The sequence below is a fragment of the Chinchilla lanigera genome, unplaced genomic scaffold (assembly GCF_000276665.1).
Source record: "Chinchilla lanigera isolate Chin_1 unplaced genomic scaffold, ChiLan1.0 scaffold00049, whole genome shotgun sequence".
In the NCBI taxonomy this organism is placed as follows: Eukaryota; Metazoa; Chordata; class Mammalia; order Rodentia; family Chinchillidae; genus Chinchilla; species Chinchilla lanigera.
The window spans coordinates 5,803,086-5,821,308 of record NW_004955450.1 but is presented as its reverse complement, the minus strand read 5'-3'; the positions used below and the strand labels follow the sequence as shown (position 1 = coordinate 5,821,308).

The following is an 18,223-nucleotide window of genomic DNA, read 5'->3' as shown; positions in this document are numbered from 1 at the left end:
TGGAAGCAGCCTATATGTCCATCAACTGATGATTGGATAAAGACACTATGGTATTTATATGCAATGGAATACTATTCATTAAGAAGGATACCTTTGAGTCATTTGTAGGAAAATGAATGCATCTTGAGGCCATACTGTTAGGTGAAATAAATTAGACACAGAAAGTTAAATATTGTATGATTTCTTTTATCTGAGAACCCCAAAATACAAAGTCCAAAAATAAAAGGTGATAGAAAACAGGGAGGTAGACTTTATAGAGATGGAAAGAGAGGAAGTAAAAAGGATAAGATACAGTATGTATATATGACAGTTTCCCACAGTGAATGTATTTTTTGATGCAAACATATACTAATGTAAAAATATACTAATAAGAAAGTCAACCTTTATATATATGTAAAAAAAGAAAATGGCAAAGCTAGTAATTCCCCCCAAGCACACGCCTTAGACATACTTTGAAGTAAAAGTGATCAAATGTGAAATAGAAGAGTGGTCTCCAAAAAAAATTTTTTTGCACTGATTGCCCCAAATTTTTTCACATCAGTAAAAAATATCTCTGCACACACCTCGAGTATATACATTTGGTTATTTTTAAATTTTTACCTATCCGTGTGCTATGTGACCACATAAAAAGTCACCCCAAATATAAATTTTGAAAGAATGAGATAAAAGTGAAAGAGGCTGTATTTTAAATAACTTGCTAATCATAATGGTTTACTGTCAGCAAATATATGACACATAGTACACATAGAGGATGGGCAACATTGGTGGTATCCACAGCAGTTGAAATCTATTTTCCATCTGTTTGGATAGTTTATATTTTGTGGCTGATGTTTCAGACTTTCTTAGGCAGCTGCCCCCTCTGCAAACCATGGTCCACCCCCGACCTCTTCCTTCAACATTGTCCTTCATTTCCTGACAAAGCTGGGAACGTTCCATGAACACTTCGCTTTTCTACCTCTGTCCATCAGAAATTAGGAGGATGGGAGAGGTCCCTTTTGACACCTCCTTCCCTTGTCTCCTCAGACAATATTACCATGTGCTAGGGATTTTCCTGCTCAGTAGAATTCAGCTCTTCGCTTCTTCCCTTTGTTACAACCCACCTTCCACCATCTTGGTTCCACCTCCCTCCCATTCCTCCTGCACCTTTCCCGACATGCTTCTCTCTTTCTGGGGTGTTCCCTTTTCCTTCCTGACCCCACTAACTCTTTCTCATCTCTCAAGCCCCGTGTAGATAGAGGTCACTGCCTCAAAGGGATCTTCTCTGATCTCTGCCCATGGCAATTTCTATGGCATCTACGAGTTTCCTTCCTGGCTCTTAGCACAATTTCATTTTTATACTTATATGCTTTTCATTTGCTTAAAGTGTATAGGTCTTTTGCATCCTAGGTGGTAAGTTCCTTGAGGCAAGGCCCCAGCCTGCCCAGGGTGTGTGCCTATGTGTGTGTGTGTGTGTGTGTGCACGTCCAGCATCCAGGTTATGCAATCTCCATAAACATTTAACACTATAATGTAATTAAAGTCTCTCCCTACTTTATAGATGAGGACACTGAAAGGTAGATTAATTGGTGAATAGATGGGGGTGTTAGTCTCACTCACAAGTCTTTCAGATGGCAGCACGCACACTCTTTCCAGCAAGTCTAGACTCCTCCTTTAGAACCTGCTTGGGCCAAGGCCTGGTTTGAGGTTCCTTCTTGCTCGCTGGTGCCGGGCCAGCCCTCTACAGCACTTCTGCTTCTCCTGAACCAGTTGGCTTTGTCCTTCCAGTCTGAGTGAACATACTTAACCTGCGCTGTTCTGGACAGCACCCCAACCCCACAGTCCACATCCCTAAATCTAACCCAGTTGCAGTGGATCAGAAAAGGAAGAACCTGCATTACTGTGTCCATGTCTTGAATCCCATGGCCCTGCAGGGGACCTGAATGCACCTCCTACCGAGTGAATGACTATTGATTAGCCCATGGTGTTAGGCTCTTGGCAAAGGCTTTTTCTGACTTCCAAGCCCCCTGACTCTGTGCCCACCTGCTCTGCAGCCAAGAGCAAGGAGACCACGCCTCAGCTTCAGAGAAGTCTTAACTGTTCCAATTTGCACTTGCTGGCCCTCTTCCTGGTAGATCTCAGTGTAACTTCGGCTGAGATCCAAGAATTTAAGGGTCTTCAGTACTATGAGTAATTTCATGAGTTGCTGATGGCTAATTAGGGGTGATTACAGTTAAGAGGCTTTACTTTCTTAATACTCCCAGAAAGGGCCAGTGGTAACTTTTAAAATCTGGATTCTTTTTTACCCTGTGAATGGACCTGTCTGATTCTCCTGTCTTTTTCGTAAATCCTTGTAATTTATCTCCCCACCCCAAAGTCCTAGGAAGAACGCAGAAAGCAGTGATCTTAGGGAACTGCCTTTGGGAGAGGGGTTCTGGCACACCTTGCAGCCTGGCTTCATTATTTGTCTTCCCTGCAAGGAGAAGCAGGAGGAGCAGAGGCTGGGCCAGCTCTGTTCTCAAATTCCATTCCATTGCAGCCAAACCGCCCATCCCCAGCTTTATGATGCTATTTATAATTTGCCTTTTGAAACCATTGGCTGGCTTGACGCTGTTTAGAGATTCTATTTAGTGATGGTGTCTGAGTGAAGCGCTGCTTGCAGGCAAGGGGCTTTGCTTACCTACTTTTACTGGGATACCATACTTTCAGTGTGCTTGGCCTTTTTTCACATGCGTGTCATTGGCACTATCAATAACCAGTGGTCACTTTGTGCCTACCTCTGGCTCTCATGTTATATACCTTCCTGTTTTAATCTTGACAGTGACCCACAGTAGGTGTGTGCGTGTGTGCGTGTGTGTGTGTGTGTGCGTGTGCATGTGTGTGTGTGTGTGTGTGTGTGTGTGGTGTTGGGGATCAAACCCAGTGCCTTGTGTATGCTAGGCAGCTGCTGTACCACTGGGCCATACCCCCACCCTAAGCAGTACTTTTCAAAGCAACTTTATTGAGATGTAATTCATGTGCTATACACTTCATCAATATATCATATAATACAAGGGTACCTCAGTTCACAAACTTAATTCAGTCCATGATTCTGAGGGAAATGGCAGCGTTCATGTTTGTCACCTGATGCAGAGTTTTCTAAAGGAAGCAAAATTTTGCCCAACGCTCTGTTTGTGAATTAAATGGTTCTCAAACAGAAGCATTTGTGAACTGAAGCATTACTGAACAATTTGGTTCCTAAATAAAAGCGTTTGGCAAACTTTCGTTTTTGTCTGCAAACTACACCGGGTAACAAACAGGACCGCAGCCATCTTTCCTGCACAGACATAGAGGTGGCCATCTCTTCCAGAATCATGGAACAAAGCTAAGTTCATGAACCAAGGTACCACTGTAGTTCAACGGCTTTTAGTCTATTCACAACATTGTGCAATCACCACTCTTCGTTTTAGATCATTTTTGTCACTCCAAGAAGAAGTATTGAATCTTTCCATTAACTCCTCCCTAGCCCCCAGACCCTGGCAACCAGGAGTCTACCCTGTCTCTCTAGGTTTGCCTATTCTGGTCATTACCTACCCATGAAATCATATAAGGTCTGCCTTTTTGTGTCTGGCTTCTTCCCAGTGTATAATGTTTTCAGGTTTCACTCATGTTGTAGCACACTGTTGTATGAGGACTTCACTTCTTCTTATTGTTAGGGAGTATCTGTGCCCACACAGCACCATTGGGGGAACTGAGGTACTGCACCTGCCTGTGTAGTAACTTTCTGGGATTAAGCAGCCTGGAAGAGAGGGAGCTGGATTTCCAGTGCTGCTTCACCTAATGCCAATTCCCCCATCAGTTCGGAGTCATGGGTAATCATCCTGAAAGTTATGTACTGACCATCTTCCGTGGGTCAGGCACTGTTCTGAGTGAATGTCCTATACACTTGTCACCTCGTGTTCATGCCCAATGCCATAGCTGGCCAGTGGCATTTTTGTTTTAGTATCTTTTCTTTCTTTTTTTTTTTCTCTTTCACTTCTGGTTTGTTGGTCTGATTGGACTCTAGAAGTGCCTAAGCAAATGATGCTAAAAATAACATTGTTTGTTTCTGTAGGAGTTGAACGCCACTCCCACCTGCAGAACATTCCGTTCGCCTCTGAGGAGCCCTTAGCCTGGCCTGGTGGCATCATGGCTTCTCATTTCATGGGCTTTCTTGGGTAAGTAAAGAACCTCTTAAAAGGAAAACGGAACGGGTGTGCAGCTTAGCGGTAGAGCACTCGTTTAGTGTGCGGGAGGCCCTGGGTTTGAGTCCCAGCACAGCAGGAAAAAACAATCCAAAAGACAAAAGCAAGAGAATATGGATTTTGATATTTGCATTTGACTGCACAGTTTCTTATAGTGATTGGTCTTAAGGGTGTGCATCTCATGGGTGTCTTCATGGAAGATTACAGGTAGTCGGTAGTTTTCTAGGTCCAGGAGCTATGGAAGGAGACCCAGACAGCTTGTGTTCTATGGCAATCTCTGCTATTTTCTGAGAGACCTTCCGATGGAGACCACTGCAAACAGCTCTGAGCAGGACTTAAATTAACCAATTGGCTTTCCATGTTTACTTGTGAGTCTGTCTGAGGCCTAGGCTCCTTGTCTGGAGATGGATGGTGGACTCATAGTAAGTGAACCTCTGTGAGTCGCTGGTCTCTACTGAGGCCTGTAATGGTGAGTGAAGCTGTGAAGCCTCAAAGGATAAGACAGGGTCACAGCTAAGCACATCTGGCTCCAACCTCAACTAGATAAAGATTGTAGCCTCAGACATCTCACTCTTGGGTAGACTAACCTAACTCCTTACTTGGAGAAGTGCTCAAAGGATTCCCACCCTTCTTGAGTATTCCCCTCCCTTGTTCTGATAACTAAATAAATACAGGCGGGTCAGAGAAGGTCTTGGTCTTTGCCCCAAGAGAATCTCAAATTCCATAAGAGGGTTTTGATCTTCCTGGAGCCCTGAAATCACTCCATTTGTCTCTTTTATTTAGGCTTCGCTGTACAGTGGAGATTGCAGACTTGATCACTCCACAATAACGTAGGGATAATATTAACCTGACCATATTCTTTAGACCTCAATCTAAAAAAACATTTTTTAAAACTAAAAATAGGACTAGATCCCTGGGTATTTACCATGGTTTGTATGACAGATTTGAAGAACATTTAAAAATAGTGTACAGTGGTTACCACCCCACAGATCTTGACGTATTCCATTTAGGATTACTAAAACATGTCCTCTGGTCCCTTCTGCTCAGAACTTTTGTACTTTCTACCTGCGTTTTAAAATTTGATCTTTATATCAAGTATGCATGATAAATCATCAAGTAGTATTACTCCTATTATGTAGATCAATAACTCAGTGGTCAAAAAACATAAGTCATGAGTGTTACCCACTCCTTAAAATATTTATTTATGTATTTATGTGTTTATTTATTTATTTATATAACTTCAGCCTGGCTCTGAACTCACTATGTAGCCTAGGCTTGCCTGGAACTCGAGGTGATCCTCCTGCCTCTGCCTCCTGAGTGCTAGGATTTGAGGCATGCACCACCACACCTGTTACCCCTCCAACTTTTTCAGAAGCTGACAAGCTTTTAAAAATTCCTTGATCAAAATTCTATAAAATCTCAATATATATATATATATTAAACAATGATAGCATTTAATATAAATTTACCCTAAATTCAAATGTATAATATCCACACCCTATGAGATCATTGAGTCAGCTGGGATAAACACCAAAGTCTGAAGTCAGGACTTTGGAGTGATAGCTTAGAGCTCTACCTCAGCAACTCATTTATTTGTACTTGTTTTAGCTACACTAGTTTAAGACAATCCTGATATATACAGGTAAAAACTGAATTTTTGCACTTGGTAACAAGTCTGTGATGAAATTCACCTTGCAGTCTTGGGATGGTCTTTAAAGAAATGAATTCACAATCGGAACAGAAGGGAAGGCAGAAGAATGTGTTTCAAAGTTGAATCATGAAGAATATCTTATTGTCTGTCTTCCTCATAACTATATGCTGGCCTCAAATGCCTAGGACTGACAATAAAAAGTGAACAGTCTATAACATGTCATTATAACTGTGCCACAGACAATGGTCCAGCCAGGGTGAATGCTGTAGCATTCACCAAGCAGATGCCGTTGGGCCCATGCCTGTCATTTCATTGAGTGTGGTGCTGGAGTGTGTGCTTTTATACATCGTGGCTTGTATAATCTTGCATGAGTGGACTTGTGCAGGCCTGAAATCCAAAGTCACACACACAGAACTACAAACATCTTCACCAATACGCAGTCACACACATGTCAGATATGGGCAAAGAAGCAGGAAAATCTTCATTCTGAGGCCTGTGTGCTATCTAACCCTTGACAGAGCAGTCCGAGTTAACATTTAGGACCTCTGCAGGGTGAATATTTGATGTCTTATGTAAACGATTATGTGTGGATTTTTAAGCCATAGTTTTAAAAAAGTTGAAAAGATATTTCAAAGCACAACGTAGGCATCTAGTTTGCAGAAACCCTGAGGTGCTGCTTGCTATAGAAGCACGGGACAGTAAGAAATGCAGTTGGATCTCTGGGTCAGTCCAGGATCACAGCATGTGACAGCCATAGGACCCAGTGGACACAAAGAAGTAAAGGCCACAGACACTGGACTGGATCAGAAAGACCAAGCACAGGCTGAAAGATGGTGTGAACCTGGCTATCATCAAAAAGGCCCTCAAGAACACTTGAGGATCCTCAAAAAAAATGTGGCCACCCAGGCTGCACAGGAAGGGTGTTTCTTGGGAGAAGCCCCCTTTGCAGAGTCATCTTTGATGTCCTGGACTTGGAACTAATGCTCCTACAGTTGACTTCTTTCCTGGTCCGAGCGTGGTGTGTGGTGAGGGGGTGCATCTCCCTTTGAAGGGGCACCAGGTGGGCTCACCTACAAGCTGTGCTTTGTGTTAGAGAAATTGCTACAGACTAGGCATCAGCGGGGTGGGTGTAACAGAAAGCTGGCTATGGCAGAGTTCTGGAGTCTGGACAGCTCTCCAGCAACAGGGTCTTGCTGAAGCAATGGTTTGAATGGGGCTGTCGGCAGGATGGATCAGGGCTGGAGAGAGGGAGCATGGAGCAGAGACTGGGTTATTCTATGCTAGATCACAACTGGACATTTCCACCAAATCTCCTTCTTCACGAACCAAGCACACAGGAACCTTTTCCCATGTCTTTAGGGCTATGTGAATATACATTAACCAGAAACAAACAAATCAAAAAAAGGCCCACAGTGTCTTTTCTTTCAGTGCTTTGTAAAATGTTCTGGGGAAAGAAACTACAGTTGCTTTTAACAGTGAGATGTCTTTGAAAATTGGGAGATGAGAAATGCACATACCAAGAGATTTCTAATGTTTATCAAAGCAACCTAATGCATAAAGATCAATTGGAAAAGCTGCAGGATTTCTGTACGTATAGAAAAAGCAGTTTGCAATGAGAGCTTAGCTGCCAAGAAAATCCCCGAGAGGAAAAAAAAAAAAAAAAAACATTTAAGAGGATTCACAATTCCAAAATGCAGACATTTAGTCTAAAAATCTCTTTCTCGTTTTTGCCTAGCCGCAGAGGATCAGAAAGCCAGCTCCCCGGTCATTGAAAGAGACAGCAAAGACCTGGGTATTAACACAGCAAGTGTACCTCGGCCTAGCACCGCATCTGACCTAATAAAAAAGAATCCCAGTCAAAGTCAGTAGCAGAAAAAGGCACTAAGATTTTAACTCACGATGAGCCAGTTAGCAGGTTGTTAAATCCTGGATAAACTCAGGAAGCCATGAAAAATTCATGGAGTCTAAAACTCGTTTAGACCAAAGGGTAGACCCAAGCTTGATGAAGAAATGTTTGTCGTTTATGACAAATTAGAGAGGAAATGGTACTAAATGATACAGAAGTGTTTATATTTCTTAAAGACCTGCTCCAAGTCATGCACTTTTTGTGGGGGGAGAGGGAAGCACAGTTATGCTTTTGTTTGTTTGTTCAGTGACTGATTGAAAGGAAACACAATTTTCTCACTCCAAACAGGGCAGTGAACGACGAGGGCTACCTAACTCAGCCAGCCAGCAAGAGCTCTGCAGCTCGCTGCGGTCGGCTTCTCCTCGTTGCCTCTCAGCATGCTTCAGTAGAGCTGACATATTTTATGTTTCCAATGAAAACATGGAAGAAAACAAAACTCTTAAATGCCAAAGAGGTGGCAAAAATGGCAGGAAATAAAATTGATTTGGCGATTTTGAGGTTCGAACGGTAGTTTTTGAAGAAATGCAGATGTAATTAGAGCGATTACAGAGCGAGTTGGTGATTTTTATAGATCTTTGGAAGGAGAGTTCTGGATCATTTTAAGAGTTTTACTGTTGATGGCCTTAGGTCAAGTGTCTGGTTTTAGTCTTTGAAAACTTAAAGTTTTTTCCTTTCCTTGATATATACTTCAGTAAAGTATTATTACTTTAATGCCTGTCAGCTATTCCACTTAGAAATATAACCAAAAGGGAAGGAGGGAATGGGGATAGAGGGGTGGAAGATGGAAAGGAGGAGAGAAATGGGTATGGAAATGTGTTCGTATGTGTGAGAGAGAAAATTCAAGGTAGTGAGAGTTGAGGTGTGATCAATGAACAGAAATGGAACTTCTCCAAACGGATAGAGGAATATGTGATAATTGGGAGTGTCCTGGGGTCAACCAATGTCCCTTTGCCAGTGATCAGGAAACGGGGGAAAAAGAGAAGGAGGAGGAAATGGGTGGAAGGAGAAGGAGAGTGCTTAGGGAGGAAGAAGAGAGAGGGGATCAGAGCAGCAGTCCAGGGCTTGGTCCCAAGTATGGAACTTCGAGTATTAATAAAGCAGGATTTGTGTAGCTGGCACAGAACGCGCTACTTGGTGCTTGATAAGTATGCGTTAAATACTGAATGGATAAAGTAATAATTACCTTTTAAGTGAAAGAAATCAAGTCAACAATTTCTCTTTCCCGATGGTTGGTTAAGTAGTTAATTACAATAGTAGGTTGAAGCATGGAAGCCATAGGAATGACACACACACCTTTAACGGTCCATTTTTAACTTAAAACACATGTGTATCCACTCACCAGTTGTTTGATGAACAGCCAAGCCTTGTCTTTAAGGCACGAAGCCCTGATTGTCTTTCGTGTGTAAACCACACCCATAAGCACTGTCTGAGGTTTGCACTTGGGTTTCTTGAAAGCAGGGTGAGAATTTCAAGACATTTGCAAGGCAATCAGAGCAGAGACCAATCCTAGATTTTTATTATTTGTGCCTCTAATCATTTGGTTGTCTCATCCACACCTACTTTGCCAGCAGTTTTCCCTGTTGGCTGCTTGCCTCTATTGAATATTTCTACCGCACTCAACTAACAAGTCCTCTTCCTTCCCGGGGCAGATTTGTCAGTGTCTGTGGGTTTGTGTACTACCTGAATCTTTTGTGAATTACAAAGCTCGGGCAACTGGCATACATAGGCTGGGGCCACGAGGTGACCAGGAGACACGCACAAGTACAGTGCCTGGGGCTCATCTGTGGGATCCTGATGGAAGCCGTCTGAATGGTAGGCTCAGAGCTGAGAGGAAATCAGACAGATTTCTGGAGAACTGCCCTGGCAAACTCCTACCTATAAAATGATGGCGAGCATCCAGACACTATTGATTTTTCTTTATGCCTGGCACAGCCCTGTACCTGGATGCTGTCTTCATCACTTAGTACTTGACTGTGGGGTTTTTCTAGAACATTCTGTACCCAAAACAGATCGAAAGGAATCAAGGTGTGAACGTGCGGCTGCCAACTCCCCATTCCTTCTCTCCCCAGGTAGATTTTATGCCTCACACTAACGTGGACTCCCCTCCCGGCATTAGGGTTAGGACTAGGAGCTCCGATTTACAGAAGACTTCCTCTTAGGATTGTCTTGCTTTTTCCAGCTCTTCTAGTTTTCCAATGAAAAGGGACACCCTTAACACTTTCTTCGTAAAAAGCGCCCCAGGCGCAGCATGCCTTTGTATTTCTCTAGGCACTGATATTTCCTCTCTCCCTCTCTCTTTCTTCTTTTTCCCTTTCACTCATTCTATCCTTCCATTCTTTTATTCTCTTGATCAGTTTTAGCCCTGAGGATGGATCCAGACAATGCTGACCATCCTGCGAACTGCAAAGGCACAAGAAACACTTCCCTCGAGAAACTTACCATTGAACAAGGGAATGCGCTAAGGTTGGGGTGGCTTAACAAGCTCTGCCGTAATAGAACAGCTTGCACTTCCAGAAGTCCTGAGCCAGAAAACACAAATGGCTATGCGGGTTGAGAACCTGAGAGTAAGCCATTAAAACCCATACACTATTAGAATAGGTGTCTCTGAGTCCATGTTTATAAAGTGAAAGTTTTATCCACATAGGCCAGGGAGGCCTTTTCTCAAAGCCAGTTTGGTCTTGTTTGGCTGCAGAGGGGTTAGCTGAAGGGTAACCAGGCCCAGGCAGACCAGAGGAAGATGAGCTAAGGGGCTGCAGGAGCATCAGTAGAAGACAATAAGTGACACCCAGCAGTGGGAAGGAAGGGGACAGCAAAGTGACACCTGCATTCACAAAGCCCCGGATGTCTTGGGATCTCATGCCTCATCTTGTTATGACCAGAGGCCACCTGTGCACCAAAAAGCAGCTCCTGGCAGTGCAAGATGGAGAGATATTTATTCTGGAGGCCTGAGCTAAGCTAAGAAAGCTGCTGAAGCCTGGGATACTCTGTAAAGAGAGCAGGGAAAATAGATGCAATGCATTTTTAAAAAAAGTTTGAGATTTACATGGCTAGTCTCATTTTATTTTAAAACTTAGAATATCTTTTACTGAGGCTGGATGTATAAGGTTCTATTGCATCTTCTTTGTGTTCTAAGGATTCCTACAAAAAAAATGAAAGAAAATAAAAGACTATTAAGCCATAATCTCATACAGACCAGGGAAGAAAACAGATATGTCACAATGCAGATGCTTGGTGGAAAAAAAAAGAAGAAAAGAAACATTGTGTCCTAGTGAGGTCCCAGATTTGGACCTCCTTAAGATGCATGGTGTTCAGCCTCTCTGTGCCTCAATTTCCTCACCTGAAAAATGGGCATAATAATAGTGTCTGATGGAATGGATGTGAAGATTAAATGAAAGACTACTTGTGAATGCTGAGGTCTGTGACAGCCATCGTGTCTTGATTGGGTAGAGCTGGTCATAGCCATCTCCTGCCTTGCCTCGATTATTCAAGTGCTGTCAGAGGAGGGCAGGGGCTGACCAGAATGTGGTAAAATGCATGCTTAGCAAAAAGTTATCTCCAGAGCATTCTCCAATGCTCAGCTCCTCGCTCTGCTTGGCTAAGGTCAGTGTAATCCCATTAGTGATCAGGTTGCTCCCCAAATACCTCTTGGGTTGCACTAGGAGAAGGAAAGTAGTATTTCCCCCTTGTCCTGTTTTCCTTGTTTTGATACTTGATCTGCTCAAGGGGTATCAGGGAGGCTGAGGCATATAGTGACTGTGACATGGTCCACACTCGCTGGAGTTGAGGACCAGTGGGTTTGGCGGGGGCGGGGGTGAGGAGTGAGTCGGCCAAGACAAATACAGAAGTCCAGAGCTTTGGGTCAGTGATGTAAATCTTGTAGCAAATTTCAGTAAGCATTTCTTTACACATGAGGAAATGAAACGATAGAGTGCTTCGACGCTAGGACAGCAGTGCATAGGCTGCATATACTATGTTTTTTTTTTTTTTTGGACTGGTGTGAAATGCTGCATCGTTTGGACTGCAAGGTGAATCGGAAAGTCTTGGTAGGAATGTGGCTTCCCCCGCAGCTTGGAAGGGAGCGAGTGATTTGTTCGCCAAGGCCCTGGTAGCCCTCAGTCTGTCAAAATGCTGCAAGCTGGGAGCCCTGTGCCAAAGCAAACCGTCCAAGTGCAGTAACACGAGAGCTACACACACCGATGCACACATGCACTCCCAGCACCCGAGCCATCATTTCAAGTTGGGTCAGGAGAACAGATTTGGACTCGATCGCCTGTGTTTTGAGGAGATGTGGCTACTGCAACAGGCTACCAATTAGCAAGATATGTGGGAGCTGGTGCCGCAGCCGCGGCTCTGCCGGGCAGGGTTGGGAAACCCTGAGCCCTTGGCAGAGTCTCCGGGCCCCTGGGGTTATATATTCTCTGGCTGCTGTTACTGCAGCCCACAGAATAATTTTCCTCTGGGGGAATTTATTTTATTCTATTCGGAGCAGAGCCCATTTAATAACTAAGATTTTTATTCTAGAATGAATTTGACGAAGCATCCTATGCACTTGAGCTGCCCTGGGGCCCAGCTAGATGAAGGAAAGAAGTATCTGAGCATCTAAATATCACTTGGGTAGCATCTTTGCAACCCGAGGCATCGGCAAACGTTGCGCTGCCGTTCCTGGTGTGAATCTGCGCAGAGTTTTTTGGGAGAGAAGGGTGTCACATAGATAGGCAAAAACACAATTTATAGTCAATCAAGGTAGTGACAGATTCAACTCCCTGATCTCATGGGGCTTACATCCTAATAAGTGGAGCAGGAGAGAAATGTAAGCAAAGCTATGGCACAGGAGAAAAAATAATAGCCTGATCTGGGACAGAGACGGCAGGAGGAGACAGGGGACCGGAGTGTAGATTCTCTGAGCCTGGAACCCCAAAACTCTCCTTTCTTGGAGGAGGTGTGGCCACCGCAACAGGCTACCAATTAGCAGGGTATATGGGAGCTGGTGCGACAGCCGAGATGGCCCATGCCCGGGGTCTCCCACCCCCGCTCCTGCCACTGCGAGGGTGAAATCCGGCTCAGAGGTTTTACAAAGCTGCTCGATTGCTGTACAAACATGTGGCTTCGGTGTGTGCCAAGACCTTGGAGGCACAGAGGTGTAGCATGTTTATGGGGCTGCTGTTTGTTTTTTTAATGAAACCGCACCAATCTGGTTTTCTTATTAAGTGAGTAAACAGCGATGTGTTACGAATGATTCCGATTTCCAGGCGCAGGTTCACCATGGGCTTGCTCTCTTCAGGTAGGCAGGAGCGGTTACAGTGTTTCCGGTTTACAGCTGAGGAACCGGAGGCCCGGGGGTTTTGCCCAAGCACGTGCTTTGCCCAAGGTCACACATCCTAGGAGCATGGACTCCCCCTTGTTCTTGGCTTAGAGGAGACCCTGGATCTAGCAAGGATGCCATTAAAAATAAGTGTCTTTTCTTCACCACTATCTAGAGACCCTGGATGGCAACCTGCGTGGCTTTTGTCAACCACTGCAGGTTGGAGGCATGGTTTTAGTTTAAGAATTAAAAACTCCTGCTGGGTGTGGTGGTGCACTCTTATAAACCCAGCATTGTGGGACGTGGAGGCAGGGATTGCAAGTTTAAACCCTGCCTGGGCAACTGAGTGACTTAGTGGGACCCTGCTTCAAATAAAAGAATAAAAAGGGTTGAGGATGTAGCTCAGCTGAAGGCCCTGAGTTCAATCCTCAGTACTGCAAAAAGAAATCAAGTATTAAAAAGTTGAAAAAGCCGGGTGTGGTGGCGCACGCCTGTAATCCCAGCGCTCGGGAGGCTGAGGCAAGAGGATGGTTGCGAGACCAGCCTGGGCTACAAAGTGAGCTCAAGGCCAGCCTGAAGTACATAGAAAGATGCTGTCTCAAAAAGACAAAAAAAAAAAAACAACAAGTTGAAAGAAAGAGAGTGTGTGTTTGGGGGTCCTTGGTTCCTTTTAGCAAATAGATTTTGGAATGAACCTAGGCTGCCCATGGCATCACCATGTAAACATGCGCTCTCTGTGTCTATGAATGTACCAGTAGAGACAGAGAATGTTTCTAGAGTCATGGAAAATCTATTGGACTGCACTGGTCTAAATCTTCTGCAAGTTAGAAATTAAATCTCCATTCTTTTCACTCTGCTTTCATTCTCTCTCTGTGTCTCTGTGTCTCTGTGTCTCTGTGTCTGTCTGTCTGTCTGTCTGTCTCTCTCTCTCTCTCAAACAAGGTCTCACTATGTAGTCCAAGCTGACCCTGAACTCATAGCAGTCTTCTTGCCTCAGCCTCCTAGTGCTGGGATGACAGGCATGCATCTCCACCTGGCTTCACGGTCTCTTTTTATGAATGGCTGTCCTGTGTGGAAGGATGTTGTATGTGAATAAATGAATGAACATTAAAGAGAATGTCTAGCCAGATAAAGTCGTTTCAGCCTCCTCTGTTTTCAAGCTTTCCTTCCCCACACTGGCCCTGGTCAAGCCTCAGACTCCAGGAGTGGGGGTGCGGGGTTTAGCCGGATTCTTTGAACCCCTGCTTCCCTCCTTGCCCTTTCCTCCCGACACATTAACTCCTCCAGGAGCAGAGAGGGGGCATTGGGCACAGAGAATCCAGTGGCACGAGTGGCTGGCTTCCTCTGGCTCTGGCGTCCTCTGTCGGCGGAGGCCTGGGGCCCAGACCCTTCCCTCAGGCACTCTCGCTGGTCCTCGGCAGAGCATCCCCTTGCTTCCTGTGGGGGTTGTGCAGGAGCTGGCTGAGCCTTTATCACCCCATGCCCAGCTCTTCCACTCCACAGGCACCTGCCACCTGTCCACTTCTTAGGGGTCACCTCACAATTTTGGGGGGTCTTTCCAGGGGGCCCATGCACAAGGTTCACGGGGAAACAGCACCTCCTGCCTCTCTATTCTCGAAATCCAGACCACCGCCCCAACCAGCCTCCCTTCTTTCTGTCCTCCCAGATGTTCCAGCCAGCTGCTGGCCTTAGGGACTTTCAGGGGAGAGTTAGGCACCATTCTTTCTGTCCCAATGCCATGGGCCTTGCTTGGCTCGGGGCCAGCTCCTGCCTTTCCTTTCGTTGTGAGGAAGTGGGGCAGGGGAGGGTGGTGGCAGCTGTACTAGGATTCCTCCATCCCTTTTCCAGGAATTCCACACCTAGCTGGGCATGGTAGCACAACCAGTAATCCCTGCACTCTGGGAGGCCGAAGCAGGAGGATCCAGCATTCAAGCCCATCCTGAGCAATTTAATGACTTAGGGAGACCCTGTCTCAAAATGGAAAAAAATAAATAAATAAAGGGCTGGAGATGTCGTTCAGGGCTAAGGCCCTGGGCTTACCCTTCAGCAACTGCCCCCCCCAAAAGAAAAAAAGCCGCAGCTAGCAACTTCCACAGCCCCTCAGCCTCCTTGTGCCGACAGGCTGCAGGTGCCTGCAGGCCCGGAGCGCCCCCTGCGTGTGTCCTGAGCAGACAGTGCAGCCCTCCTTTGGAGCGTGTGCAGACTCCACGCCTCCAGGCCTCAGCTTTGGGGCTCAGCTGTGGCTCTCAGGGAACAGAAAAGATGCGCTGAACCCTTGTCACGGGCTCTTCCTTCCCTGCTTGTCATCGCGGCGCAGCATGGCCTCGAAGCAGGCTGTCTGCGTCTATTCTGGGTGTCCTGCTGGGGCCTTAGATCGTTTACAGAGGTAGAGGGGGTCAGGTGGCATTTTGGATTCTTGAGATGAGCAGAAGCCTCCTAGGACCCCATGAGCCTCAGCTCCCTGAATCGGGCAGAATTCCCTCATCGCCAGCCCCGCGCTGCAGTTTTCTTGCACAGAGGACGCAATGCTGTGCCCCTGTCAGGAGCCTCCAGCTGAGTGTGGCGGCACACGCCTGGAATCCTGCCACTGGCGGCTGAGGCAGGAAGACTGCACGTTTGAACGCAGCCTAGACCAATTTAGCAACTTGAGAAGACCCTGTTCCCAAACACAAATTTGAAAAGCATTAGAGATTTAGATCAGTGCAAAAGCCCTGGGTTTGGTCCTGAGGCCACAAAAGAGAGGGAAAGGGGTGTGATATTTAACTGCACACCTTCCCCCACCCCTGTTAGGGTTCATTAAGCCCTAACAGAGGTTCAAAAGATCTAGTGCCTCCTTGCAGGGGTGCTTATTGAAATAATGACGCAGTGATTCGCAGTCAAGAGACTTCGGAGATGGAAGTTAGTTGGCATCACTGGTGCCTTCTCTGGATTATTTCAGAGCCAGGTGTTTTCGCCTCTGTCTGTTTAGCCATCCCCGGAAGACTTAGGCTTACAGAAATGTCTGTGAGATGGGGCGTGGGGCAATGCGGCTGGGATTCCAGCCTAGATGTGCTAGAATCCACAGCTTCGGGCTCTCCTGCGCTCCGCTGTCTCTCAGCCAGCCGGCTCCTGTTTCTACACCTCTCCTATATTTGACGACAAGTCCTAATCAGGGCTGGTGACAGTGGAGCTTATTGCGGTTAATACCACCCATGGAGAGAACATGTGACACCAGAAGATTAAGGACAGGCAGCAGGAAGGCTCCACGCCCAGCAGGAAGGAGCAGACTTGCCCTGGCCAGGCTCAGAGACCTCACTTTTGCACCGACCTCAGCATCTCTGAAGGATGGCCCGTGCACAGTCGCCTGGCGAGCCTCCCAGCTGGCTTCTGCTGTTCCCCTCACTTCCCAAGGGAGGGAGATGAAGCTCAAAGAGGTTGAACTGAGACCCAAAGCCCCGCTGCTAAATGGTGAAGCTGGGTTTTTAAAGAAATGTTCTATCTGGTTTTTTTTTTCTTAATTTTTATTTTTATTAGTACAGTGCATGTTCGCAGTACATAATGATTACGTTCTTCTCGGAGAGTTGGTACATGGACACAGTACATCTTAATTCTCTTCCCTCTCCTCTCCCCACCTTTCCTCTTGCAAAAGATCTGTCTCTGTTTCCTCTTATCTATCTTTTATTTTGCTCTTTATCTTTTGGGTTTTTGGTGTAGGAGAAACCACATGATATTTAAGCTTGTATGTCTGATTTATTTTACTTGGCATCATGGTCTCAGGTGCATCCTTCTTTATGGCAGAGTAGTACTCCGTTGTGTATAAATACCACATTTTCTTTATCCATTCGTCTGTTGATGGGCATATAGGCTGCTTCCAAGATTTAGCTACTATGAGTTGGGTTGCTATAAACGTGGGTATGCATGTATCTCTGTAATTTGATGTCTTTTATTCTTTGGGGAATATCCCTTGATGAGGAATAGCTGGGTTAAATTAAATTTCTAGTTCTAATTGTTGGGGAAATCTCTGTACTGATTTCCATAGTGGTTGCCCTAGTATATTTTCCCACCAACTGTGTGGAAGGATTCCTTTATCCCCATAGCCTTGCAGGTATTTACTATTGTTTGCTTCCCTGATGATGGCCTTCCTTCCTGGAGTCAGATGGAATCTCAGCATTAATTCACATTTTTCTAAAGGCCGGAGTTGTTGAACATTTTTTTCATGTCTTTATTGGCCATTTGCACTTCGAAGCTGGGATCTGATCCCAGCTCTGTCCCCTGCTTGGGACCCTGGGCTGGCCCCTTACTCCCGCCCTGGTCCTGTCTGGGCACCCGGATCGAACTGTCCTCTCCCTCCGGCTGCCACTGCCTGGGACACACTCACAGCCCTGCCTGTTGCTGTCTTTCCTCCCCAGTGTCCTGGGCTCCCTCCTGTTGCTCGGACTCCAGCTCGTCTGCCCACAGCCCTCCACCGAACACAGAAAGGTGAGTCACAACCACCTAGAGCCTTCCTTTCTCTGCGGGAGGGTCAGGGGTCACTCTGGTTGCCATCCCAAGCTTTGTCCCTTTTGGAGGTGAGTCACTGCCTCATGTCTGGAACATTCCCTTCTCCTCCCATCCTTTCCCAGTTCCTGCAGCTTGGACATGAAGCTGGTGCCCAGGTCCCGTCTCTGGCCTGCAGGCAGGACCAGCTTGGCAGCCTGCATGGGTGGAATGGACGGACAAGGAGGGGGCAGTGAGAAGATTCTGGAAAGGCAGTGGTGGACTGTGGGGACTACCCGGAAATGGAGGAACACCTGGATAGAGCTTCTGCCCTTCTAAGGGCACCTTTATGATCAGAGTCAGAGAGAGCACCGTGGCTATGACCATGGCTGTGATGATGCCAGGGGACCTCCAGCAGGGACACAGCCACTGCCACCTGTGACCAGGCAGAGGGGGACCTGGGAAGTAAGAACCTGGCCCTCTTCTGCCTACTCTCAGCTCATGCTGGTGACTGCCTGTGGGCAGATTCAGCTGAAAGACAGAAGACGAGAAGCCTTCCTAGGAGTCCTTCTTGTCTGATTGGTCTAATTTGTTTCAGATCTATGGGTTACATTCTGGTCCTGTTTTTCCAGGCCTAGCGTAAGCCTCTGTTATCCTGTATCCCCCATCAGAAGGTCAGCTCTGTAAAGGTGGGATTTTACTGATCTCGT

The 18,223-nt window shown here is 46.0% G+C and overlaps 1 protein-coding gene across 1 annotated transcript in view; it reads left to right on the top strand.

The window, feature by feature from the left end:
- Thsd4 (thrombospondin, type I, domain containing 4) overlaps nt 1-18,223 on the top strand; it is a gene marked incomplete in the record, with an annotated part of 530,583 nt that overhangs the window by 5,944 nt on the left and 506,416 nt on the right. The window contains 2 exon segments of the mRNA XM_013518949.1: nt 4,070-4,172; nt 17,447-17,516. Of these exon segments, the coding sequence (XP_013374403.1) occupies nt 4,144-4,172; nt 17,447-17,516 (99 nt within the window).